Raw genomic sequence first — 26,527 nt, 5'->3', positions numbered from 1 at the left:
TTATTTAGAACTTTTTTTATCATCAGACAAGATTTGAAAGCGAAAGAATAAAAAAAAAAGATTTTCACGCTAGGAAAGGCATTATAAAAGTACAAAATAACCAAACATTATGGATTTTATAATTTTATTAAGACTAATTTTAGCTGCTTCTGTATTTAAACTAACTCTTGAGACTGATCCTTTAGGCTCCACTGATGGTTAGTGGGACATCCCATGGATATGCAGAATCACAGTTCTTTTGGGTTTGCTTTCCTGCTCAGACTATGTTACATTTCTACTGCATGCTTTGGCTAGATTAAGATTATGACATTCATCTTCAGGACGATTTATCTTGCTTTTATCTTCCTTAAAACGTGATGGAATTTCTTTAGAAATCATACATGATGAAACATACAGATTTTCTGAGTTCCTGTCCATGTGTCATGTTAGCTCAATATCAGTTTTATATTAGTTGCATAGTGTATAAATGAAAGATTGATTTGAGAATGAGGTGTTGTCCACCTATGCACAATTCCCCTCTTTCCTCCCTCCTATGCACTCTTTCAGACTCAGAAGTGATCTTGTCACAGTCACATTTACAAGGGCTCAGTGAACATGTAAGCACATGGTGGAAAATAAAAACATCTCTGAGAAGAACAGAAAGAGTAACTTCAGGACTTCTTCTTCTTGACAGAAGAGCCCATTTGCAAAATTTTTATATTTTATTACTAGAAATTTTCCAAAACTGTACCTATGACCATTCCTATAGTATTTCCAATTTTCTTAGAATTTACATGAAACAGATAAGAGTCTGTAACATTCTTCTGCTCTGCAACGCAGTTCATTTAAAGTTTGTCATTGTTATTTCAGGAAACACAGCTCTTTCTTGAATAGTCAAGACCTATCATCATCAAGAGCCTCATATTAGACTTTGTGTTTTCTCTGCTGACAAATATAGACTACATTTTAAAAATACATCCTAAACCAGAGAGATACATCATTATAAATAACACACTTAAGAAGCGTCAGAGGATGTCTGCACTCTCCAAAGTGACAGTTACTTCATTGAAATAGAGAAGAAAGTTTGTTTTGAGTACTCAGTCTGCTTTGATAATGCAAGTTATTGTTATGAAAACCTCCTAACATTTTGTTCAGAGTTACTTGTTTGAAGCTTCAGGTGAATAGATGCTAAGTAATTGTATTCTGGCCTGCAATTCTGCAGAATATAGGATCCTTCTTAGGGCTCAAGTCAGGCAGTCATTAATGACAACAGCACTTCATAGTGAAGAGTGGTCTTTACAGAGGGTTGGTATACAAACCATACTGAAACCTCAACCAGACAACCAGACCAATGAGCCCAGCTAGTGTTTTTTTTTATAGTATTGATATTACCGAATGTATGGTTAGAAAGGGAGAGAGATAAATCAACAGAGACTATGTTTGGTGCATACACTGAGGTTTCAGTGTGGTAGTTAGAATGAGGATTAATGGTTCATTTGGTTCACATACATGGCCAAATATTTTGGTCATTAAAATATGTAGAATTAGTACATACATGCTTATAGTACTCACTGTATCGTTGTCGTTCACCACAAGAGAAGACAACTCAGTAACTGTGCTGGAGGTGAGCTAACTGCAGTATTGCATGGTTTAGTATAGCCTGTCTTTTTCAAATCCTTCTTTCCAAACGTTTAACTGAGTGAAGTGAAAATTAGGCCTTCATTTAGCAAAGGGAGACTTCTATGTGTTTATTTGAAGAGTACTCCAGATTATTGTGCTTTTTCATCCACATCTTCTTTTACCAAGAAAAGAGGAGTCTGATTGTTGTGGATAATAAATTGATAAAGCTATCTTCCACTACCATATTACAGAGGATACAGAAGATTCTCATGCACAGCTACTTGTATCAGTAGCAAATGATCTCATCTAAATACAAGTTTTACATGCTATGTCTGAATTGTTCGTTTGACTGCCGTGGAGGAACCTACTGCACTTTAAAAGTATTTCTTCATATAGATTCTAATAAAACACATGAGCAAACTGTTGTACAACAAGTACAACAGTAATTCACTAGTCACATCTATTTTAATCTTAAATATATGTGTTTCAAAAATTCTGAACAAGATGTAGGCTTCATATCTGCTTCAGCTTTTGCTGCTTCCTGAAGAGCAGCCGGGAGAAACTGCGAGAATGCCTTAGAATGGAAAGAATGAAGGAGCTCCACTTCCAAGAAGTACTGGCACTGGCCTCAGACAGCTCAATAGTTGTGGGTATTATGGAATTTTGCTAGTCTGCCTGTAATTATTGATAAAAATGCTGTCAACACTAGTATATTAGAGAATGGAGAGCTTACCTCTTTAGACCTTAAATTACAGTCCACATTTATTCTCATCTTCCTAAAGAAAAGACTTTATGATCAGACTGCTTTTTATAACTTTTCTTTCCACAGTTTTAGCTTATAGGGTAGATGAGCTAGGAGAATTGCTTTGTCCTCTGAAGTCAAGGGCTCACTGTAGGAAGAGAGCAAGAGATTTAGCTGCTGTAAACAGAGCACAAAGAAATTACCTTTTTTTGGACGTGCACATGACTGCAGCTAAATATATACAGAGGCAAAGCCAGGACAATTTCTTTTGCCTCTATCTACTTTGAACTGATAAATGTCATTATTCTACTCTCTACAGATTTTTTTAAAGACCACTGGAACCTTAGTCTGCAGGATGGAAAAAATTGATAATGCACTGATTCTCAGGAGAAAAAGTAGTGTCATTCTACAAGAGATGTTAACAGAAATTAGCAAAACAGGACTTTAATCTGTCTTTCCAACTGTACCTGATGTCCTACACGTGATCTTGCAGGTCTTCCTAGTGCTCTAATCCCTTTGAAGGTGAACTTGCCTAGTCATAGAAGAGACTATGTAGTGTAATAGTTCAAGTGATATGCTATTATTTCAATAGCAACTCATGTTTATCTGTTTGAGTATTAATACTTGGCAATTTCTGATGAAGAAGCATTAGTGTCTAAATCAATAAAGTTAGCTGTTTATAGGTAAATGTCCATCTTTCATCCCCATCTTTATAAGAAATGCAATAAGGAATACTGTAGTTTTAACTCTTCCATGCCAAGAATACAATCCTATGCAATATTGCCGACACCGCCTCAGCATGGTCTTGTATGGGCCAAGGTTATGTGCCTAAGAATAAGCCTGTTTCTACTCTCACCACCACTCTTAAATTCCAGCACAGTAAATAATTAATATTCTTTGTAGAGTAGAAGTTTCAGCCTTTTTTTTTTTTTGGTGGAGAAAAATTTAGAAACATAATTCTTTTCTTTTAGGGTTTAATCCAGACTTAAGAACTTTTGGACTGAATAGATTTTTTTAAAAAATTCAAATAGACTGCATTTGTCATTCTGCTTTCTTACCACAACTAAGAAAATACATTACAGTGAGAGGAAATAATGTCATTTGGATCCAATGTCTCTACATTACTGGTACAAAAGAACATGAGTGATCCTGGCTGAGCCAATATTTCTCTGGAAGTCAGAGGCCCATTCTGTGCTGACCCACTATGTTCAATATTCAGACCTGTGAAAAAAGAAGTTCCCAAATAAAATCAATTCAGTGAGAGGAGGTTGTTGCTGACTGAGGTGAAAAGTGCTGTGTGTGCATTACTGTCTACCATAGGCACCAGAAAACCCTGCTGCAGAGCATCTAGTTGCTACTGTAATTATTGTAGAGTCAGATGATGTCACTGCTAGAGAGCAAATTGAAGAGCTTCATGCCATCAACTTTATTTATATCAAAGCAGAAGTGCTTTAAAATCTGTTCTTACAGAAGCAACAAATCTGAACATATACTTTTGTTTGGAAATTCTAGAAGTACTGAAAGTTCCATTGTTTTTCAATAAGATAAAATGGCAAATGTTGAATTGTTTCTTAAAAGTACTTTATTGCAGTGCCACAAGTTTCTTGGAGACAAGATATTTTCTAATCACAAACAGTCTGCAGATTATACTCAACAAATTCTAAATATGGCTGAAAAAATAAAAAAAACTATGAACTTGTCTACATGTACATGAAATTTCCTACTTTTACTCCACTGGAGAAATTTTACTTGATTTAAACACAGCAAGACAAAACATCTTTCCTATAAGTGAGATTCAGGGCCTACTTTACTAAGTTATTACATCTTTAATGTACCCTCATTAATTCTGAAGTTACATCATCTGAACCTGTCATTACATTCTCTGTAACTTGTGTTCACTGGATCCTTTCTAAAAGTGCATATGCATTTTCAAGTATGACTAGCTCTTAACAGAAAGGTGTCCCTACAATAAAACTCCTTCCTGACAGCTCCTGCTGCAATAAGAATTGCCTTATCTTTTGAAGTTCTTTGTTACAGCTTAGGCTTGGGCATCATAAACCATACAAGATGTCTCAGACACTTCACATTTTAATTTCTGTCTGAAATCAACTTCTTTTTGTAAGAAGAAATCTTGGGAAAATATGTCCCATTCTGCTTCTTGAGGAGTGCAATTGACCGATTTTGTAATACTTCAAAACTGTTTCCTACTGCACATTATCAAGCTGATACATCTTCATTTGTCAAGCATCTGACTTCCTCTAATAAGAAACATAATTTATCCTTAAGTGGGTACCAGCGGCATTATGGCTGTGTTAATGCAGAGCTCAGTATCAGGTATTCACTGACTGAGCATATATATATCTACGTATGCACATACAGGAGCCAGGATGAGTTTTGCAGTTTGTTCTGAACTTTTCCCCACCTTGAGTACACTTCTAACAGTAATCAAGCCAACTCAGGCTTGTTTCCTAGAGCTGCTTTAATACATTTGACTGCAATATAGATATTTCTTCAAGTTTTTACATGAGGATCAAAATGACTAGTTACAAGCTGAAGGTTGTACATCTAAACCATCTGACTTATGGACAGCCTTTCATCTTTTTGACAGCTTTGCATCAACCTGTTATACAATAAAAATCCTGAACATGTAAGACTCAAATCCACCAGCTGATTATGATATTTCCTAAAATAGATAAAATGGAAATGTCATGGATACTAATAAAAGCCTTTTACTGAGTGAGAAATAATTTTCAAAAGGTGGACACTTCAGTAACTGAAGTTTTTACAAGAAATGCAATGTTTGGGAAGTGATGTATTCCCACAAGCATTTGTTACTCTGACTTATACTATTTAATATATTATAATTAATATCACTATATATTATTATATCACATTTCAGCTGTAATACTGAAGGCTGATCTCTAGATCACTATCTCACTGACAGCTTACTGAGGCTCCTGAGCTCCACGTTGCAACCCACAGAATGTGAAAGTCAGTGCAGAAGCAGTGTATTCACATTGCTGTGATGCTATGTCTGAGTTAAGCAGCTCCATCCCTCAGCTTGCTTTCTTTCTGAATCTCAGCAGGACACGCTAGCTTCAGCACATTATACCTGTTGGACTGACCCTGCTCTTGGCACCTGTTTTTATGGTTGTCTTGGTTTTTAAAGAGACTTCTCCAAGGTATTGTCATTCACAGTAGCCTCTGCAGGAATACAGGATGAAAAAGTCTTGATTCAGTCTTGAAACATATGACAATAAGTAGGGTTTTATACAGCAATATTAGTGCTTATTATGCATATAGTTTGTGACACTCAAGAGCAGTTACAGAAACAGATTCCTGACATTAGAAGCTTACAATCTAAACAAAATAAATTGCACAGAAGAGATCAACATACAAAAAGCAGAATCATTGTTTTCTTACTTTTAGTGTACATCTTGCTAACATATTGGATTGTGAACAGAGCAATGAGTTAAAGGAGTTATTGTGATTTAAAATAAAAGATAATGAAGAGAGTGATAGCTTGAGGAATTATTCTAAGAGTGGCTCAAAGAAATGCAGAGCAAAGGATCATTCATGACTGGGAGCCCAGAAAAAATAGGAAAACAGTGTAGCAATAGAAAATAGATTTTAATATATTTACTTATCCATATTATTGAAGTTACAGACACTGACCAAAATGCTGTTGCACTAAGCTTCTTGCTTGATGCCTAGATATGTGACGGATTATACCAGTTTTACTAATTTCACTGAGAGCTATAGAGATGTAACTCCTTTAAAGAGCTGGCTGAAGACTTTTATTGGCCGAAGGCTAAGGTCAAAATTCTAGCATAAATTTGCACTACTAAATGCAGGAACAGTATGTCCAAGTGCTGGTATGAGTCTTTTTTGTACAGAAATTGCAGCTTCTGCTCACTGGTTTCCTGTGCATCAACAAAATAGCCATTTATAGGAAGTAAGGTAAATATTACAGAATGCAGTTTTGAAGAAAGACTTGTTGAGTAGCAGAGGGCTAAATGGTAATAGACAATATAAAAAAAAAGCATAGGCATTCTTTCACCCCACTGGTTAATGTAAAATTGAGTAATAGTAGTAGTAGAATAAAGATATTAATTGGAATAACGCCATCCATCCAGTAATTCCTAAAATAATGTATTTCTACAGTATTTCTCACTGCAGATGTGTAGAATTTTAGGAGACCACAGATACCTCAGCTGTTCAAGTTTATTGGATATGCTTTGGAGATTATTTTGGCCAGAGCAAACTGATAGGTATCAGCAACTTCAAGTATTCCTTGATGTCTAGCTGCTCTCACTTTCACTTCTTTACCTCCACTTTAAATATCTTGGTAGTTGTTTCTGCTCCTGCAGCGTCCATAATGATAAAGGAGGTAGAGCAGTACAAGGTTAAAAATGGACAACAAGCAAACAGCAACATTAAATCCGATAAAAATATCTGTGAAGAACAAAATATAAATGAAAAGGGAGTTAATGAAAGACATATATATATACCATTTTATATGCAAAGCTAGCAGTCTAATTACATATATGTACAATGGAAATATTTTTGACAAGATCACATTTACTGGCATATGCAAGATAAGAACATATACTTCAATCCTAGAAATTTATAGATTCCTGTGCTTCCTGTGCGTAGGTGAATCTTACTCCCATGTTCCCATAGGGCAGGAGAGCCTATGTGTAGTTAATAAAAAAAGAAAAATACTTTCATCAGGGGTCAGTAAAATGGTGAATGTATGCAGGACAGGGGAAATAATGGGACTATTGAAAAGTAACATGTGTTGCCTTGCTCTTCTCCTCCCTCCAAGAAATAATATTCAGGCAGGAAGAGGTTATCAGCTCTGTTAGTAGATCATGGATCAGCTGCACTCAGTACAACTGCAGAAATACACGTGCACAAATCTTACCATGCATTTGCAAGCCACTTTTGCTTTGCATTTGCAGAAAGTCTGATGTATCCAACATGAACAAGACCCTCTTATATCACCAACATCCATACTTCTCTTAGACGTTTCAACAAGTGGAGATCTAGTTTTGACCACAGGCTTCAGGCGGCTCATTTTGTGAATATGCTAATTTAATTTCTACAGACATCCTCGTTCACAGTAAATCTGGCCCCCACTTAAAGGGAAATCTATTGATTGTGTGAAGGGTACAAAGTTCAGCCACTGATGAAATACCTACCTCCCTGTCTTATGTGGAAAATACAGAACTGTTATACTACCTTTCATTTTGTCTTTCTTCCCACATTCTTTTGACCAGTTTTCTGTAATCACAGGAGAAACTAGTTCAGCAAACTTCTCAAGTGGACAAGAAGAGGTGCACCCTGGCAAAGTGAGGAGATAAGGATCCTTTGAAGTGTCGTTCCGATAATACATTTCGATGCTATGTTGCCTGGTTAACAACATTGAAAAATTTTTTTAAAAAATGGTACTTAAATAGAAGGTTTCCTACTTCAAGACAGCATGTTGGAAATAGCCTCTAACACCCTACTCTAGAACCTGTTCTCCAAGAGAGGAGGCTTTGTGAAAGACGTCTGCAAAGCCCACTTTGCCAAAGCTGTTAATTTAACAGCACTGATCAACAGTGAGCTGAAAAGGTCCTTCTGCAGGCTCCTTGAATGCACCAGTACTGGGCTCTTCTATGCCAGCTGGCTTATTGTGGGAGTTATGTCTTGGAAATGTTCTTGCTATCATCTGAAGAGTCAGGAAGAATTATTTTACCATTTTCTTCCCTCTCATAAGGCTTGTTTTACCTTTTTTCCTGTCTTTCAAAACATACATGCACATCCAGAAAATGTAATTTTCCCTAGTATTAATATGACTTTGTGCCTATGGGCTGTTAGTAAATTATCTATTTAAATCAAAATTGTGGCTGTTAGTAAATTATCTATTTAAATCAAAATTGTATCTTTTCACAATATTTGAGAGAAAAATGGTTTTGGGGACGAGGGTAGCAAATTCTAAACACTCTTTCTTGCATCAATAAGAAGATACTTGCCCATTGCTTTCTTGGTAGAGTTCAAAAAACTGGCAAGCAGCATATGGTGGCAGTTTTCCATTGAAAATATTGAGAGCAATCTGGAGGGCCCCAATTGTGGTGTCATGCTATTGAAGAAAAAAAAAATAAATCCATCCTTTACAGTCAATTAAGTCAACTAGCACTAAGCCAGAGTTATGAGACAAGAGTAGAGAGGGAGTGGAAATCAAGATAAAAGGAAACCTGTGTAAATTTGACTATAAAAATGTGTTCAGTATATTCACCATTGGGGAAAACATGTAAACTGATTACTACAGAGAGCAGGAGGCATTTGCAAAGAGTTACTGCAGTATGTGTCTTACACCATCTGGCAGAATTTTGGAGACAGATTCTGAGGGAAAGCAAGATGTGGTTTGAGTAATAAATCTAGTTTTTCAGTCCATTTTCTCTTTTCCTTCCTTTGGTAGTGTCTTTTGCTCCAAGGTCAGATTAAGGCAGTGTAGAGTAGTATAATCTAGGGAATTTCAAGTGAAGGTACAAGTACTTTTTTTTCTGGTAGTATTCCAGACAAATAGTTGTGTACAAAGACTATTCTCCTTTCTTCCACTTCAGATTTTTTTTCTATTGTTCCTTCTGTTTGGACTCATACAACAAAATCTCAGTTTGGCTTCTATTTTTATGGGATCTGTTACCCACCCACATATAGTTTCTTCATCTACCCATTATCCCTGCTTTTGCAGGGATTATAGGATGAGGAGCTGAAGGCAGGAAGTCCAAACACTTTGGTGCATAAATTTTGCAAGCATCTTTAAGTATATATATGTATACATATATATATATATATATATCTTCTAGACCTATTTATATTGTAGTCTAGCAGCTATGGTTTAATTATTATTCAGGTTCTGGAATTTTATAGGCTGATCAGTTTCAAAAATAACACTATACTTTAACTCAGGGTATTAAAGCAGAAGTGAAAAATCTGGATGTACTGCTCTTCCCTCTTCAAAAAGAACATGGTAGTGCTAGAATCATGTAGGAAGGACAGTGAAAAAGATTTGAGGTATCAAGTAGTTTCTAGAAAAGATTAAATACAGTAGGACTTGGTCTTGGAAAAGGAAATATGGAAAAAGAGTGACAGAAAATAGTAAATTCATTAGAGACCCAGAAAATGTGAATAAAAGCAGGCGTACTTTTTTCTTTAACACAAATTTCATTGTCATAAGATATTGCAGATTCCAAAGGTATAAATTAATTTAAAAAGTAATTAGGCAAGTTGATGGAAGACAGTCTGTCAAGGGACACTAAACACAGGGACAAATTCTCTCTCAGGAAGTCCCTAAGACACAGATTGCTGGAAGGTTTTATCACTCTCTGCTGGCTTTATTCTGACATTCATCCCTGCCTTTGGCTCTTGTTAGAGACAGAATAATGAATGAGCTAAGCAGATCTTAGCCTGATGAAAGTGGCCCTCTTCACCCTCTAAAATAAATAAAGTAATAGTAGTAGTAATAAAAAAGAACCCACAGAGGAGAGGTTTGGAAGCACAGCTGAAGTTCTGCTATGTGCCAGTATCTTTGGAGCACTTCAGGAAAGATGCAACTAATAGAAACGGCACCATTAGGTTGTAGGAAAAATGAATGATAAAATATATAGTTTTCTTTTCCAAATATAGTTTAACTAAAACTGAGGTGAGATCCATGCCTATACTGTGTTCTTGTACTGATCGGTGTTTACCTTAAAACACCGATCAGTACACTTAAAGCACTTTAGTTAAACTGTAGTATATTATTCTTTCATTTAACTTACTGATAAAATCAAAGTAAGATGTATGAAAGGTGAAAATACTCACTGCAGAGTAGACCTCCATTTTTGTTGGTTTTGAAGAATTGGCAGCTTGTTTAATACTGTTTAAAATAATATTCACAAGGACACCTTAAAAAGATAGAAAAAAAGGAAGTGGAAAATGAAGGTATAATGTTTGAATGGAAACAAAAAAGACAAAATATTGAGAGTATCAAATATAAGACATCTGCTCAGGCCTCGTACTCATTTTTCAGTTTAATACAGTTTTGTAACTACAGAGAAGATATTACAGAGGAGAAATATATGATTCATCATCCAGATTAAATGAAGAAGCAGGATTCACAGGAAATCATTTAGAACCATCCTGAGAACTGGTGATAATGACACTTCCAGTTCTGTTATGCTGAGATCTCTCCATTATTTTTTTTTGTTTTTTTGTAGTGTTGGAATAATGACAGCTGTGTTGATCTCTTCCTCTTTACATGCCAAAGAAATATTTTAACTATTTACTTCCAACATGTTGCACATTATTGATTCTTTGCTTTTTCCAAAGCTCTTTTTTACTTCTTCTCCAGCCCAAAGGTATTCTAAAACTAATGGGTAAGGGCAGCAGAAATTCCCTGAAGCACAGTTTATATCACTCTAAGGAAAGAGGATGTAACTGGTATGCCAGTGAACATTAAATAGTCCTGACCGTATGATATGGGCATCTGCCAGCTAACAGGCTTTACTGCAGATTGGAGCCTGTAATTACTATATATTCAATCCAGTGATGTGCATGCCCAGGTGATGGATTTGCTAATTATTCTTTACCTAGATCTGCACAGTAGGTGCATTAGAAAGCCTGGCCTCAAATGTTCCAGCCTGCAAATCTTCAAACTCAATTTTTTTGATTTCTTGCTCATGGATACCTGGGGATCCTATGATAAATTCCTGGGTTGTGTCCAGAAGTACTGTCAGAATGTGCAGCACAGTCTATGTACCCCAATTTTGGAGCTAAGCAGTAGTTCCCAGTTCTTGTAGTTCTTGCAGTATAGACGTAACTGGAATCTCTCAGCTTTTATTCTGATCAGACTGTTTTGGAGCAGCTTTGTATCACTGAGAGAGCTACAAATTTGTTGCCAGTGTTTTGACACAATGTATAACCAGTACATCAAAGGGAAAAAACAACAGTAAACAATTAGAAGAAATGTTGGAGAAACAATCTAACCTACTATAAGATAAGTAATGATCATAACCATGAGGGCCTGATTTATTCCCTTAGTTTTCTATAATATTTCTAAAAAGTCCAAATCCCTTAAAAAATCTGGAAAACCTGAAGATAGTAATTTTTACACCTAGTTGCAGTATTTTATCCATGCAAGTGCCAATATTCAGCACATATTGGAATTCTTAATATGGCATCCAATGTCCATAGTTTCAAATGAAGAGTTTGTTTGGATGATTTTGCATTAGTAAAGTGACAGGATGTTGCATTATCTCCTCCTTTCTTAGAGCTGTGCACTTTTTGATTTACCTCCTTGTAGTCTTGATTTCTCTTCCGTTTTATAAACCCCAAATAATGAGAGTAGGGACAATTCTGCCAGTTTTTCCATCTTGTTGATTACATCTTCAGTGGCCCATACAGGAAGAGTGTAATTGTGAATACCCTAGTGGTAAAGGAAAACAAAAGCATGTTTATAATTCACTGGTTTCCATCATCCTGTCATCTACCCTCACTCTACTTAGTTTAGACTTTCTGAGGCTGTCCTGCAATTCTCTGCACAGTCTGGTTTTACTCCAGAGTATGCCCTGAAACACATTTTGTGGGAATGGGGATTGGCCTGAAGTGAGTGAAGGGCAGAAGCACCTGAATGAAGGAGATTCTTTGTAGGTATAATGTGCTCTTGCTATAGAGATACATGTTTTAGTGGGAAATACTGCAGACATATGTCTTCTTTTCCTTTCTTTGGGTCTTCAGGTTATAAATATGTGATTTTTTTCTGCCTTCCATACAGTTGTCCACATACCGGTTCTATCACTGGGCAGCTAGACACAAGTGTCACTCTGCAGTCATGTAAAAGTGACAGCATATTATCATGTTTAATTACCTCAGTTTGTAGAGGATATGTTCAAAATCCTTCATGCACTGCCAGTAGTGACTGAGGCCAAATGGAATTATCCCATACTTGGGGTCAGTTTGGGTGTTTTTTTAACTGATAGCAATCACTGTCTCAAAAATTTTTAACTGATAGATCTTTCATGATCTCTCGTATTCAAAATCTTAAGTATTTTGGTGTTTACCTGTTAATAGTTTAAAGCTAATAATTTCATTTCTCTGTTAAAAATCACAACTCTGTTATAGCCATCATGCTGAATAATTCTATAGCAGCATATTGGGAAGGGTAAAAAGGAAATAATGGGAACGGTAACAATTTTTCAAACATGAAATGGAAATTACAATCTCCCAAGCTGTAGACCATGTTTTTCAGTTATTTTTTATCAAAGCACTAAAATATAACTTAGATTCAAATTAAAAAGAAAAAAAAAAGAGAAAAAAGTAGGAGACATTACAACTCAATCCAGTGAAAACACATGGCCACGATTTAACTGAAACCCAAAGTTGGAGTTATATTTCTCCCCAGCATCTATTGATATATTATTACCTCACAATGTAGAGTATCATATGTATTCCAGAGCTGGAAATTGTCCAGTATTTTAAGGTGGTTTAGTTCAAGTCCTGTGTTAACTGCCATTGTTTGTAAAAAATCCTGTGGGGAAAAAGTGAACAGTGTACTACAAATGCACATGGAACATACATGCAGATAGATTCACTAACACCCAACCTTTTCACAGAATTAAAGAATAAGCTGAGTTTGAAAGGACCTGTAAGGATCATTGAGTACACCTCCTCGCCCTGCACATGGCATTCTTAAGAATCACTCCATGTGCCTGAGATCTTCTTGAACTCTGTCAGGCTGGTGCTGTGACCACTTCCCTGGGAGCCTGTTCAATGCCTTACCACCCTCTGGGTGAAGAACCTTTCTCTAATATCTAAATTTGTGGATACAATAGTGTGATCAGAGAGAAAAGCTAGATAAGCTTTCCCATGAATCAGTCTGGGAAACTTTAGGCAGCTGGAAATAATTCTAAACCATCTGCACCTGGTGTTTTGTAATAAGCTGTTTTGCCCATAAGGTTGTTTACAAATGGGTGTCTTGTTAATTAGCCAATCATGTGAAATGCATTGATTAAATGACCACTCAGGTCCACCTGTATTGGACCAGCATATAAAAGAAGTGGTTTCAGCTATTTTGCCACTTTGCCTTCTGATTTGACTTTGTGTCATCTCTGATCCAATGATAACATAACCTAAACAGGCTTTTAATTTTTTTAAATTAGTTTTTGCATTTTAACAAAAGGAAAAAATACAATTCCTTAACTTCTGCAACTTAGTTACCTTCCTTTTTCTCACATCTTGTGTTTGTTTGGATTTTTGTTTGTTTGGGTTTTTTTTCTCTTACCATGTACGGTTGTATTCTACTTTGAAATTCTTTTGATGTTTGTGTTTCCTGCTGAAGTTCATCAAAACGGGGACAGTTGGGCAGAGGAAAGTTCAGCCTCTGAAACATGAAAAGGAACACTTAGAAAGTTCTAAAATTATCAACACCCCTCTGTTTTTTCTGTTGCTGAGATTAATGGTGTAACATTTTTTAGACAGATTCATGGTTGTGCTAGACCTACTCAATAATTGTTTGGGTACTTTAATAATGAATTCAGTTAATCATGAATTCAGTTAACATAAGTGATAGACTGTGGTATCTTGACTTTTCAACGGCTACTTGTTTCTGTGATAGCTTGATTTCCCTCAATTTAACTGATTTTGGTAAAAAGAAATGACACATGTCTGTCAAGGGATTGCTTTGAGAAATGGGTCAGGGTCCATGATCAGAAATTTTTAAAAGCTGCAATTTCCCTCTCATTTTCTGTCTTTTCCCAGATGTGAGTTAACTCCACCTGGTACTAGAAACTGAATTGCTTCTCCATCTATAAATCCAGGTTTCATCTCTTTGGAGATAACCAGTGGATTATGGTAAGCATTTTAAGTACTACTTAAAAGAACTTGAAACAAGAGTGATGAATTGTTCTTCTGAAATATCAAGAAGCTATGGGCCTAAGGGCTCTGTTCTTGTTTAAGGAAATGGTTCACTTTTAATTACTCCAAGTGTGTGCATTATGAGGTCACGTGATAGTACATATTTGATCTGAACAACATGTAAATACGTGCGTCTTTCAAACCCTGAGCTCTGAAAAATATGTTTTATATCAATTGCACAAAGACAAATGATCCCTGATACAGCATAAAATGTCAGTGAAAAGCCACAGTGAAGAAAACAAGCTTGTGCTGGTACGGCACTTTATGCCACATCACTAAAGCATTTTTGACCCAGCACTAGTATTATCCTGTTACATTTACATTTACAGACTGCTCTTCCAGCATGTTTCCAGTGGGACATTGGCAGCAGCCATCAACAGACCTCAGCCCACTTTCACTTGGATAGATTTCCAATGGTCCAATTTTTCTGTAACAGTGGCACACTGAAGGATGAAAGCTCAAAGTTGCAATATGAAACTGGGGAATGTTGTTTAATTACACAATAACAAATGTTTCTCTTGTTGTATGTCTTAATTATCCCTCTCTAAGTGTTATTAATCAAGCCACTCCCTTTGGCTTCAATAAGCAATACTCAGTACTGTTGCCTGTCAAGTCTTGATTGATCTCAGCAGCTTAAAAATGAACTGTGATTATGGTTTTTATACAGGACTGTACCTGGCTTCAGTTTCCCACTTTGTGTTGCTTGGGGCTTGAAAATACCTTCAAACATCTGCTTCGTTTAACAAGGGAACAGTGGTTTTGTTCCAGGTGGTTTGCATTATAAAAGGCATTTTGTGTTGCTGCAGAGGTGTGTTTGAGAGAAGCATCAATACTCGCTCCCGAAGCAGCCACAGAAGTGATGAGGCACTAGAGACTCCTACAAATGAGCTTGCCTTCCTCAGACAGGTTATTTCATTGCACTGTGATTCCCCTAAGGGCTTTGAGGTACTATGTGGCCAAAACTGTAACCACTTTGATGTTTTTCTTGTCTTCTGGTGAAAGGGTTTCCTCTGGTGTCCTGTATTTAAATAACAATGACAGTGTTCTTTTCTGTTTAGGAACAGGGTTAAGTTTCTGGCTGAATCACACTTACCTAATTCAGTTTGTGTGAACCCTTTCTCTCTGTACCTGTTTTTAAACGTGGTCTCTAAGAATGGAGCAACATCAAAGGGAGAGAGGTGTGGCAGCCCCCTAATGAGTGAGTCCATTGTCTGATGTTGGTGATGGGCAGTTTTGTAATAGAGGGTTTGTACAAATTTTATTAAAGTCAGCTTCTGTCCTCAAAGCCAGAAGTAAATGAGGTTTTCTGTTATTACACTCACAAGCTTTTTACCCTTGTTGGCCACACTGTTCCTTACACAGTCCTTGTCACAAGAGCAAGTGAAATTAAAATCTAAACCTGAATCAGCCAGAGTGAGCTATATGAAGTAAAACTTCTACAGGCCCTATTATTCAGGTAGGCCTACTCTTATGATCTGCAAGAGAAGTGCTAGGGTTTCATTAAGTGTTTCTATAGCACTGAGCATAAAAGAGCCCTTGTCTGTAATTAGAATGCCTAAGTGCTACCAGAATAGGAAGGTAATACTTTTGAGGTCATTACTGTGGCTGGTGGAAATTCAATTCCTTAAATAAACTATGGAAAAAACTTGCCAAAGAGACAAGATATGCCTAGTTGAGTGGCATTTAGAAAAACACTTGTTTCCTATAAAGATTTAGAAAAACTTCCCTAGAATAGTGCCCAAAAGTGTTCTGGTCAGAAGAACTAACCTCAGAGAAAATGGTAGTGTGTGTGTGTGATAATTCGGGTATTCTGCAACTATGGAAGGAGGATTTTCATGTAGCTCTTACAGTTGACCTATGACATACTTGTCAGCCAGTAGCTCCATTTGATATTTTCTATTATGTTGGACTCAAAAAGCTTTAAAAATGCTTTTTAGCTCTTTTGCTTCTGTGAAAGATTAGGACCTCGTAGAATGCTTCTAGCCAGTACTCACCTGCTCTGCTGTTTTTTGAAAAATGTGGACTGGAATGGGTTGCCAGAGAAGGTCAGGGTTCCAAATTTGGCTGCTAGTTGGTGGAAAGAGGCCAGAAAGATATGACTGGGCACTCATAATGGTGCGATCATAATCTGTACTTTGGATGTAAAACTGAAAATAGAATGGCAAAGAATTAAAGATTAAATGGAAAAGATAAAATATTAGGGAAATTTTACCTGACTTGTCAATACTGACTTCTTGTTTTTAGTGTTATATTTTTCCATAAAGTCAAAACAGTGAAACTGTAACTCAGCTTTCCAGGGTACTACCTCAGTTTCACAAATGGAATTTCTAAGGCATCTTTTAATTTGGAATCTAGCCTTCAGAGTGAACTGAAAGAATAGGAAAATATTATTTCAAAGAAGGATGGTCTCTATCTTATTTTTCTCAATCTTAACATTGATACATATGATTTAGTGGTGGACAGGTTAACAATTGGACTTGAAATTCATAAAGGTCTTTTCCCACCTAAATGTTTCTATGGTCTATCAGTCATCAGGAATGTTAAAGTACTCAAAATATAAACTTCTCTTGGAAGCACAGCAAAGGTCTTTCATATTTTCCCATAATGCATGCCTCCTAAACAAACCAAAACGTTAGAGGTGTCTTCTCCACAATGGATCTGTACTGTGTGATAAGCACATCCAAAGAGCTGTTAGAACTCTCTGCTACAGGAGGAAGTGTGTAAGCATGGCCCATCACAGGACTGGAGAGGTATTTAGCTGTACAGTGACCATTATTGTCTTAGTCTGTTAAAAATTCCCAACTTATTCATCGTGGAGCTGTTCAGTTTGGGAAAATTAGGTTGTGAAAGACCCAAACAGAATGTAAGAGCTGAAAAATAGATGTTATTCTGGTTTTATCTTGACATAAGTCTGACTTTCAAAATTGTTTTTCTATTACCCTAATTTCTTCATTAATGAAATTAGTATAATAATGTGCTTTCATAAATCCATACTTCTGCTATGCCAGAGAAACATGCTGCAGACAGTTCTGCTCTGTACCTCTTGCCGGTTGTATGTGCTGTTCAAGAAGCTGGAATATCGTTTCCTCATGTACTGCCCAAGTTCAAATAGCTGCTGCATTCCAGTCTGTAAGGCAAGCATATGAATGACTACTAGATTAAGGTTACTAGAGACTTTTAGTGTAAAATTTTATTTTTTTTTTTTTTTTGTCTTCAGCAATTAGCTTTTAAGTGATCATTAAGTGGTTGTAGAACATACTGTTATTGTGGTTTAACCCTAGCTGGCAACTGAACACAACACAAGTGCTCTCTCACTGCCTCCTGGTGAAACTGGGGAGAGGATCAGAAGAGTAAAAGTGGGAAAACTCCAGGGACTGAAGACAGTTTGATAAGAAAAGCAAAAGCCACACATGCCAGCAAAGCAGAATAAGGGATTTATTCACCACTTCCCATGGACAGGAAGGTGTTAAGCCTCCAGGAAAGCAGAGCCCCATCCCAGTTACTTGGGAAAACAAACAACATCAAGCTGAATGTCTGGCCCTTCCTCTTTCTCCATCCAGTTTTATATGCTGAGCATGGCATCATGTGGTACAGTATATCCCTTTGGTCAGTGGAGATCTGCTGTCCCAACTGTGTCCCCTCCCTACTTCTTGTGCACCCCCAGACAAACTCAGGGTGGTACAAGAAGCAGAACAGTCCTTGAATCTGTAAGCCCTGCTCAGCATTAACAAAAACATCCCTGTGTTACCAGCACTGTTTTCAGCAGAAATCCAAAACAGAGCCCCATACCAGCTCTCTCTCAGCCAAAAACAGAACGACGGTGTGTGTTGCAGGTGATCTAGAATTTTTACTAGAAATGGTCACTTACATCTATGAAGAAATTCTGTGTTCTGAAGTGCTAAGATTGCAGCACCTGCTAAAGAAAGGCAATGCCTCCAATTCCATACAAATATTATTTCCTCAGAACTGTAGGTATGTAGACACCAATCAACATTGTCCTTTAGAATGTATGTCAGTGTCAGCTGAGAGAGTATGATTGACAGCCTAGTATTTATCACTGTCATTTCCCTGTTAATTGTCCAGCCTTATACATTTGTGGCTTATATTTCATGCCTTAAGTAGCATTCTTCTGTCTTTGCCTTTGTGTGCCTGCAGTTGTCTTAGGTTGCAGACTGTTTTTCTGTTATTTATTTCTAAAGCCTGAGCTGAACTTTTTACCTTCTACCTGTCAGAGAAGTACATTCCTACTACTGTTTTTAAAAAGATAGCAAAATAGAAAAAAGCTCTCAAAAAAGCCAATGCCAAAGCAGGAACATCTTAGTACATAAGCTAGTAATAAGACAGTAATGCAGTTTTTCAGTGTGTGAATTTTACAGATCTTTCAAGCCCCTTTCAAACATTAAAGACTGAACTGTCTCTATTTCATACTTCTGCACCATGACAAAATGTTATTATGAAATACATTGGCTTTCTTTTGCTCCAGAGTGTCATATGTCAAATACAAAGTAGGTTCAGTGCATCCTAGTGAAGCTCTGGACTGCAAGTGGCCTTGTTAAGAAGACACATTGTCCCCAGAAGCAACCTTCTACTGCACGTCTTCTTTTGTTTTGTGAATTGGTGGTTGTCAGTCCAATGATGAGAGGTGGACTCGTCTCGCTTGACTTGGTGGGCAGGTGTCATATCTTTAACCTGTCACAGGGCTCAGTACTTAATGGTCATTAGAACTTCATCAGTGTTAACAGTACAGTGTTGAAACTTGCCATTTGTTTGAAAGCAGATGATGCACTATCAAGAAGTTGTTGCTTTTAGGAAGGTAATTATAAACCTGTGATGAACAATATTTCAATTTAACAATAGCTGAATGAATAACATTGCAAAAATGTTTATGAATTACTGGTATTGGTATTTGCTAATAGCAACTATCAGAACCTGGGATTTGCTAATGCTTTTGAGACACACACACAAAAAATATCTTCCCACTTCCTCTTTTAGAAGCATTTTAAAGTTCTTCTTAGAAAAGTCAACATACCTTGGTGAGCTGTCCAAATCCCTGGGGCCATTCACTTTCTTTGTGTAGATCAGTTGGAAAGTTCACAATTGGTGTTCGGTCACCGTGTCGGAAAAGCTGACAATGTAAGCAATAACAACCCCTTGAGTTCATTACTGTTAACAATCTTATCTAACTAGTAGCAAAGCATATATTATACTTCCAGTGTCATTTTTCAACTGAAAATGTTGGAGAGTCTGCAGAAACCTGGTCAAGTAGGATGTGAATACGTTCTTTAAAATCAAGATTATGTATAATTATATTAGAATTAAGTGGGCATAAGCCTGATGATCCTTCATCCTAGAACATTAAAATAATCACTCAAGATGTTAATGTTGGGATTGTGTTCACAGCTAGGCATCTAGACAGGAAATATGACTGAATTTTGGAAACTCAGTGCCTCTGAATATTAAGCCAGTTACTGATGTGATTAGTATTTAATTACTATGTCATAGACACTTGAAATTTTTTGGTAACCTTTTCTTCATAGCAGTATCTTTAAAAGTAATTCTATGTACATATGGATCTTATGCTCTTTTTCTCAATCATCCTAAAATGTAAAGATAAGAGTATAAACATTTACATTGTTAGCTCAATTAATACTTTCTTAGTACTTTTACATGCATATATAAAAATATTTTTTTAAGTCTTCAGGATTTTATTTTTATCAAATTTGGAGAGAGCAAAGAGTTTGGTTGCTTTATTATCCTGGACACTCCAGCATGGTGAGTATTAGTGTGATGCATTCAATCATAGGATTTTTAATCAGAAAAATTAAATGAACCTTTTTGTGTTTTGATTCCAGCATACAAAGGAAATTACAGCCCTAGATTAAATGGTTCTGGAAAACTGAATTATCCCCCCATAGCATATGCTGCATAGGCTTAGAAAAATTAAATCCACAGAAGTTTCACATGAAATAAAATGCTGACCCAGATTGTAGGGTAATAAAATTAAGCTTTGTTTATCAATGTTCCCATCACCAACTTCATTCCTGACTTAGCACAATAAAGTGACAACATAGCAGCATGGTATATTTGTTAATAAAATGACATTTATGCCTTAATACCTTAGTGGTGCATAACCTGCTTATAATTAATACTCTCCATTGCCTCATTAAGCCACATCATTCTTGCCCAGACATCAGAGAGAGTTGTTCACACTAGTTAGTTTGCCACTCCCACTGGGAGGTGTTTCACATTTATATTTTTCAAAGTCAACATCAGCAGTGTGACTTAATGTTTTAATTACAACACACACCCTTTCCATCAGCCTAATGCACACGAACCTGTGCTAGAGCAGGTACTTCAGAGATGGAAAATGCTGTCCAGTAAAGGCAAATATGATTGGATTTCTCCCTCTGTTCATTTTCTACAATAGACAATGAAGTTTGCTAGAGTATAAGTTACCATTAGAACATGTATGTTTTTTGTTTTGCCAGTTTAATGTCACTATGTGGCCAACCTGAAATGAATATTTTGCAGTGAATCAAGGAAGGTTTTCACCCTCATCATCAAGGTTTTTTTTGGTTTTTTTTTCTTATTTGTGCAGTTTTAATCCTCTTTAAATCTCATTTCTTATAATTTTGAATCTCCGTTCTTCATAACAATTTCTCAGTGCACCTGTAGTCAACAGGAAAATAAGTGAAGAGCTATGTTGTCTGGTGGCTGATTCAGCTGAGTGTAGGAAAAATGAGTGAGAAGGACTTTTGTACTACTGCTCATTCCCTTATTTTGATGTACATAGGTATCAGGTAGGATTCATTCGTTTTTCTGGACAAGCGGGTACCTGTGTCAAGAATGAAGGTTAAATTTCCAATTACAGCATAGCTGCATTCTCTCTTGTTAAATTATCCAACTTCACACAAAAGCATTTTTATGGATAATTGACAATTGTTCAAACTGACTGATATGTTTAAATGACTAATTTTTATGTATATTTTAGGCAATAACTAACAATAGATCAACACTTGGCCATAAATATGCCCTTTTTATTAGTGGAAAATTACTGGCAACATGTTAGATTTTAAATAGTGGTTTGTGATGTTTTATGTTCAATGTACAGCGTAAACCTGAGTGTGTTACAACAGCCAGTCCCTAACAGCTTTCAGTAAGCCAGAATAGCATTTTATCTGAATGGAGATTAGTGTGCAAAAAGATCAAGATCAAAAGAGATATTGAATATGTGAGCAGGAGACATAAAGAAAAATATTTTATTTCTTTGTAACCTTAAGGAATTAAAGGAGTGGAGGTGTGCTCTTCTAAAAAGAAGCTTAATTTCTTTAAGTCCACACAAAAGAGGAGATAATTAATAATTACATTCCTTGTTCATATTTCTGCACCTTCATTGCACAGTGTCACATAAATATGATGTGAACACTAAGCTGGAAGCAACAAGAAGGGAACAAACATTTAAAGAAGCAGAACCCCATTTTTAGGAATTTAAGGACAAAGCTTCTTAGACAGCTGGTTTTTGTATGTGCTCAAACTTGCTACTTCTGAAAATGACTTTGCTTCAGCTGAAATGACCACATGAACAACCACTTAACCTGAAAGACTAACTCGTTTACTCACAGCTACATCTTAGGAGACTTTTTCTAAAATTTGAAACTATGCTTTTCATTAGAACACCTGATAGGAAAAGAAACTGTATCACTGAAGATCTTACCTTACTCATCAGTATATGTTTCTCAACGTATCATTTCTACTTTGTTAAAAATGAGTGCATTCTTCAAATTAATTTAAAAAAATGTGTGCTGCAGCATTTATTACTCCTGGCCTACAGATTGCCTTACTGACATTTCAGGAGACACAAAACATGGCAGAATGAGAGAAGAGGAGCAAGGAAGCATTATAAAATGTAAAAAGACACCAGAAATCAAGAAGGAGGGGATGGTAAGTGCTGCGTACACAAGAAGAGCAAAACAGATCTGTTTGCTATATTAATTTTGGCACTCCTTTTGAAGTGCTTCAGTTCTCTAAAGCAGTAGGTGAATAATTACCAAATTCATTACCCTCTCCTTCCACTCTGATACAGCTTGAATCTGATTTGGTGTCTGGGTTCATCTATTCACTCTTGCTAACTTTGTGAGCATGATCACTTCATATGAAAATGGTCACATGCCTTAGACTTTGGCCAGCATTTGCTTCCATTGTTGTCAGGTGAAAAATCATTTTGGAGACAAACTGGTGCAGGGGAGGGGGTGCCCTGAGAATGTAGCATGTGTAGCATACACACACACACACACATATATATATATACATAACATCTTCATTTAGAAATGCCATGAATTACAGTGAAGTATGTGTCTCTGAGTAATAGTGAGCCTCTTGCAGACACTTTCACTGACAGGCTTAACTTTAGACAAAATATCTCTTACTTTGAAGCCAGCAGTAGGAAGGAAGAAACAAAAGTGAAGTGAAACCATCATGTTGGCAGTTCAGGGAAACCAGATGTAGAAATACGGAGCATGTTTAGTCAAGGTTTCAGATGGCTTGGCTTGATTAGAGAAATCACGCTGAGAGATAACATGTTCAGTCAACTCTTCCTATCCTGATTTACAAGAAGAAAAACATGATGAAACCACAATGCCTCAGAAACCACACCTCTTTGTATATATGACAGGTGAAATGTATGTGTGTGTAGAGGCAGAAGGTCCAGGTTAGAACTTCTGTAAACCAAGGCAATAAATCAGTACTTTGTTTCTATTTAGGTGCCTGATTGTCCTACATATTTCCTATTTTGTTCTCTCTTTAAACTTTGTGGTTTTAAATTTAAATTCTGCCTTTAATCTTAAATTTGTTGTACAAGAGTTATGGTAAAAGCTAATGTTTACATGTAAGCAAAGAAATTTAAAAAGCATTTTGACAAATTGGCTTGAATTAGAGCTTTTCAGAGAACTGGGCTTGTGGCCAATAATCAAAACACACAGAATCAGCACAAAGTTGGAAGTTGTGAGGAGAAAGTGATTCACGTTCCCAGGCACAGCACAATACTAGAAGTGAGAAAAAGTGAACATTTATCTGTGTTTCTTCACCCCTGCAGATGTATTTTATATTGTGCAGTTCTGCTAAGGAAGTTTTAAAAAGTCATTGTGACAATTTCCACACTGCTGTAATATTCCCAGGTGGAAACATAGTAACTTACAGGACAGCTGGACAATGGCTATTGAAGTATGTCAGAAAGATGCCTTTCAGATTTACCTTGACTGTAGCAATACCCTCATTATATCCCATTAAATCAGTGATATATTCACTGATGAGGTCAATTCCTATGCTGTATGTTTATACTAGCAATTCTGTTTCTATGAAAATCCACTGATTTTAGAAGGCAAAATTCAACAGACCATACGTAAACTATGCCTTGAGAAAAAAGATGTATATTGTGATAAGATTAAACCTATTGTAACATTTTATGTGATTGGTCAGCCTAAGCAAAAGTAACAGGATTAAAAGGAACACAGTATAAATGAAATTTACCTACTCTTTAATGTTTATTGTGACAAACTACCCTAGAAATTGGTTTTTGGTTTTTTTGTTTGGTTGGTTTTTTGTTAGGTTATGGTAAGCACAGTTATGATAAGCAGATGATTTTGGATAAGAAGTCTCTATCTCCATAGTGGTAACTTTTCCAAAACCATGCTGCAAAACCATTGCTTCTCAAAACACAATAACAGCTACAATTCAATTAAAATCTCATTTCTTTCAGGGAGTTAATGCTCCAAGGCTTGCTGTATACCCATTTTCATCTGTGTGTCTAGTCCTCCCTGTTAGCAGTGAAAAAACACGTAAGTATATTTCTGTATACAGAATGTTACTGGAGTTAGCGTCAGGTCCCTGCTATGTGTGGTGTCTCAGCAGGAGTAAGAACTGGTTTTTCCTGTGCACTCTGGCCTTCCTCCAAGCTGTGCATGCACAATGCACCCAATGTGGCTATACATGAAGTACTCTATCTAGAGTCAGAAGATATATTTTGGAGACAGTACTGCACACATAATGTCTCAAATATGGACAGGCTGAAGGAGAAGATCTTCAATTGTCTATTTATAAAAGTTCATTCCAATCCCCTCAACTTTGTACAAAAAATATTCCTTTGGACTAACTGTTCCTTATCATTATACCTTTTATTTATAAAAAGAATGAAAAGGACCATGGTTCAAGCTTCATAATCCAAAGTATTACATTGAATTAAATGTCTCCTTTTCTAGAGGTATTTGGGAAAGTGACATTGAAGTAGTCACTTAGCTATTTTGAGATAAGAAATGGCCCAGCAAAAGAATTATTAGAGTCTGTTTTCAGCCTAACTGAAGTCAATACAACATGTCTCTTAAATCTCGACTTAAAAATGCCTGTCTATTTAATTTCTCAGGGTACTGCTGTGACAATGCAGTTATTGTGAAATGGAAAGTCTTTTGTGTGTTTATGTGTGGTAACTTCTTAACATGATAAGCTTCAGCTTGCAAGCATAGAAGAGGTAGGTCCATAATCACCAGCTCTCACACTATGCATTGGAGTGTCAGCTAAACTAAGGAAGAATAGGTAAATGTGGACTTTGCATCTTTCAACTGCTCTGCACTATGCATCTACCACAAAGTCAGTTATCTTGACATAATAATTAGGAGATTAAGAGATGAAAATTTGAAGATGAAAGTAGGAGATTAATTAATTAGGAGATTAGAGGATGAAAATTCTAAGAACTAGAGACATTTTTTATCTTTCTTTAGGTGCGGTCTTTAAACTCAGTAAGCAAAAGGACAGTAGTACTTTTTTCTAAGTCTGAAGACAAGCAAAGAAACTGTACACCTTGTCTGATTCAACAGACATGTAATTCTGTCCCTGTATTCCCCACAACAAAACAGAGAACATATCTACTTACTACAACCACAAACTTCAGTTCTCGCGCTGCAGTAGTCTGTTGAAGCAGAATGAGAATAATGTGAAAAGAAAAACACAGGATCCTAGACAAGCTGGGAAGACATATCACACCCATCCTGACAGAAGAGGAAAGAAAGACTTTGTAGCTCCAGCAGCTGCTCAGGCTCAACTGTGAGACGTCAGGCTGCACCTTCAGAAGGGGTGGAACTGCCGCTGGTGCATTTCAAATCCAAGAGGAATGTTGTGTGACTACGCAACAAATTGCATCGCCCTTTGTTTCCAAATTACTGTTTACATTCTTTTTAATCAAATCATAATTCAGTTCCTTTTTTTTCCTGTAATATTTTACTCTTTTGGAGTGTGAGGATGAAGTTAAAATACAAAGGAATTGCTAAGCATTGCTAATATTTCAACCTACCTGTTCTGTTTTGACTTTTCTGTGCCTGGAATTTTTCCGAACTACAGCCACAGGAATGAACCAGGCAATAGTTTCTCTTTGCTGCTCAGCTAGCCCACTTTTCAGCCAGCCCTCCCTTTTTTCCCCCCTCTTCCACATTATCATTGTAAAATCAGAATAATTATTTAAAATAAAATTTCATGTGGGTTAAAATTGCCGGGGTCTCAGATAAAATACTCAAAAAAATTTTGCGACAAGTATCTTCTTTAAGATCCTTGCTGGGCAGTTATTTGCTCTTCAATTTGCATGTGTTATTTTGCTTTTCCCTTGGAGTATTCCTAGACTTCTCCTTTGGAACTGCTTATGTCAAAATCTTTTTTGGCCTCAAATCCTTAAGAAATTTCTTGTGAACAAGTCCTGGATCTCATATTTATTATTACTGATTAAAAACACTCTTTCTGACAGTAGCTCAGTGGCTTTGAGGAGATTGCTCAGTTTGTTTATGCTGACTTCCTCTCTATAAAATAAGAAGAATGATACCTGTAGACATGATTTCATAAGCACTTTTTGAGTAATGAATTAGTTTGTAGAGATCTTTAAGCAGAGTTTTTTAAATGCTGAAATTTTAGGTCCTTTGTGTATTGTCCTTTCCTATCATGCCCAAACCTGTCTCAGAGTCTTCTGCTGAGGTCTCTGCAGCAACATTTTCTACAACAGGTGCTTCACTATTTACCAGAAATTCCATCTTTAAGGCCCTAAAGCCCACTAAGCCTCAGGTATCCCCTCCTCTGAGTTGTGTGAATGTCTTTATGTATCCACATTTCTGATGGATGAGAGGAGTATGACAGATCCTAAACTTTCCTGTCTGTCTTCTCAGTCCATTCCCAGTTTTCAGCAGTTGGACTTCTTTCTTCCTCCACTGTTCTGTC

At 36.5% G+C, this 26,527-nt stretch overlaps 1 protein-coding gene across 1 annotated transcript; it reads right to left on the bottom strand.

Moving 5' to 3' along the window:
* Nucleotides 1-5,607: 5,607 nt before the first annotated feature.
* ACP3 (acid phosphatase 3) lies at nucleotides 5,608-25,371 on the bottom strand. The gene is made up of 11 exons (XM_064416290.1): nucleotides 25,203-25,371; nucleotides 19,311-19,406; nucleotides 17,322-17,408; nucleotides 16,276-16,428; nucleotides 13,650-13,748; nucleotides 12,792-12,896; nucleotides 11,663-11,795; nucleotides 10,193-10,275; nucleotides 8,362-8,468; nucleotides 7,586-7,755; nucleotides 5,608-6,796 (listed from the first exon to the last, which is right to left on the bottom strand). The coding sequence occupies exons 1-11, from the start codon at nucleotides 25,314-25,316 to the stop codon at nucleotides 6,678-6,680; spliced, it is 1,266 nt and encodes a 421-aa protein (XP_064272360.1). The 5' UTR covers nucleotides 25,317-25,371; the 3' UTR covers nucleotides 5,608-6,677.
* Nucleotides 25,372-26,527: the final 1,156 nt, after the last annotated feature.

Source organism: Passer domesticus, chromosome 1 (assembly GCF_036417665.1).
Source record: "Passer domesticus isolate bPasDom1 chromosome 1, bPasDom1.hap1, whole genome shotgun sequence".
NCBI classification, from domain to species: domain Eukaryota; kingdom Metazoa; phylum Chordata; class Aves; order Passeriformes; family Passeridae; genus Passer; species Passer domesticus.
Note: the sequence above shows the minus strand (reverse complement) of the source record. Positions and strands in the feature narration are given on the sequence as shown.

Coding starts and splice junctions, on each gene's coding strand:
- ACP3 (XM_064416290.1), bottom strand. CDS start 25,316: ATGGGTGTGATATGTCTTCCCAGCTTGTCTAGGATCCTGTGTTTTTCT. Junction 19,407..25,202: donor AACTGAAGTTTGTGGTTGTA/GTAAGTAGATAT, acceptor TTACATTGTCAG/CTTTTCCGACACGGTGACCG. Junction 13,749..16,275: donor TTCAAAAAACAGCAGAGCAG/GTGAGTACTGGC, acceptor TTCATGTTTCAG/AGGCTGAACTTTCCTCTGCC.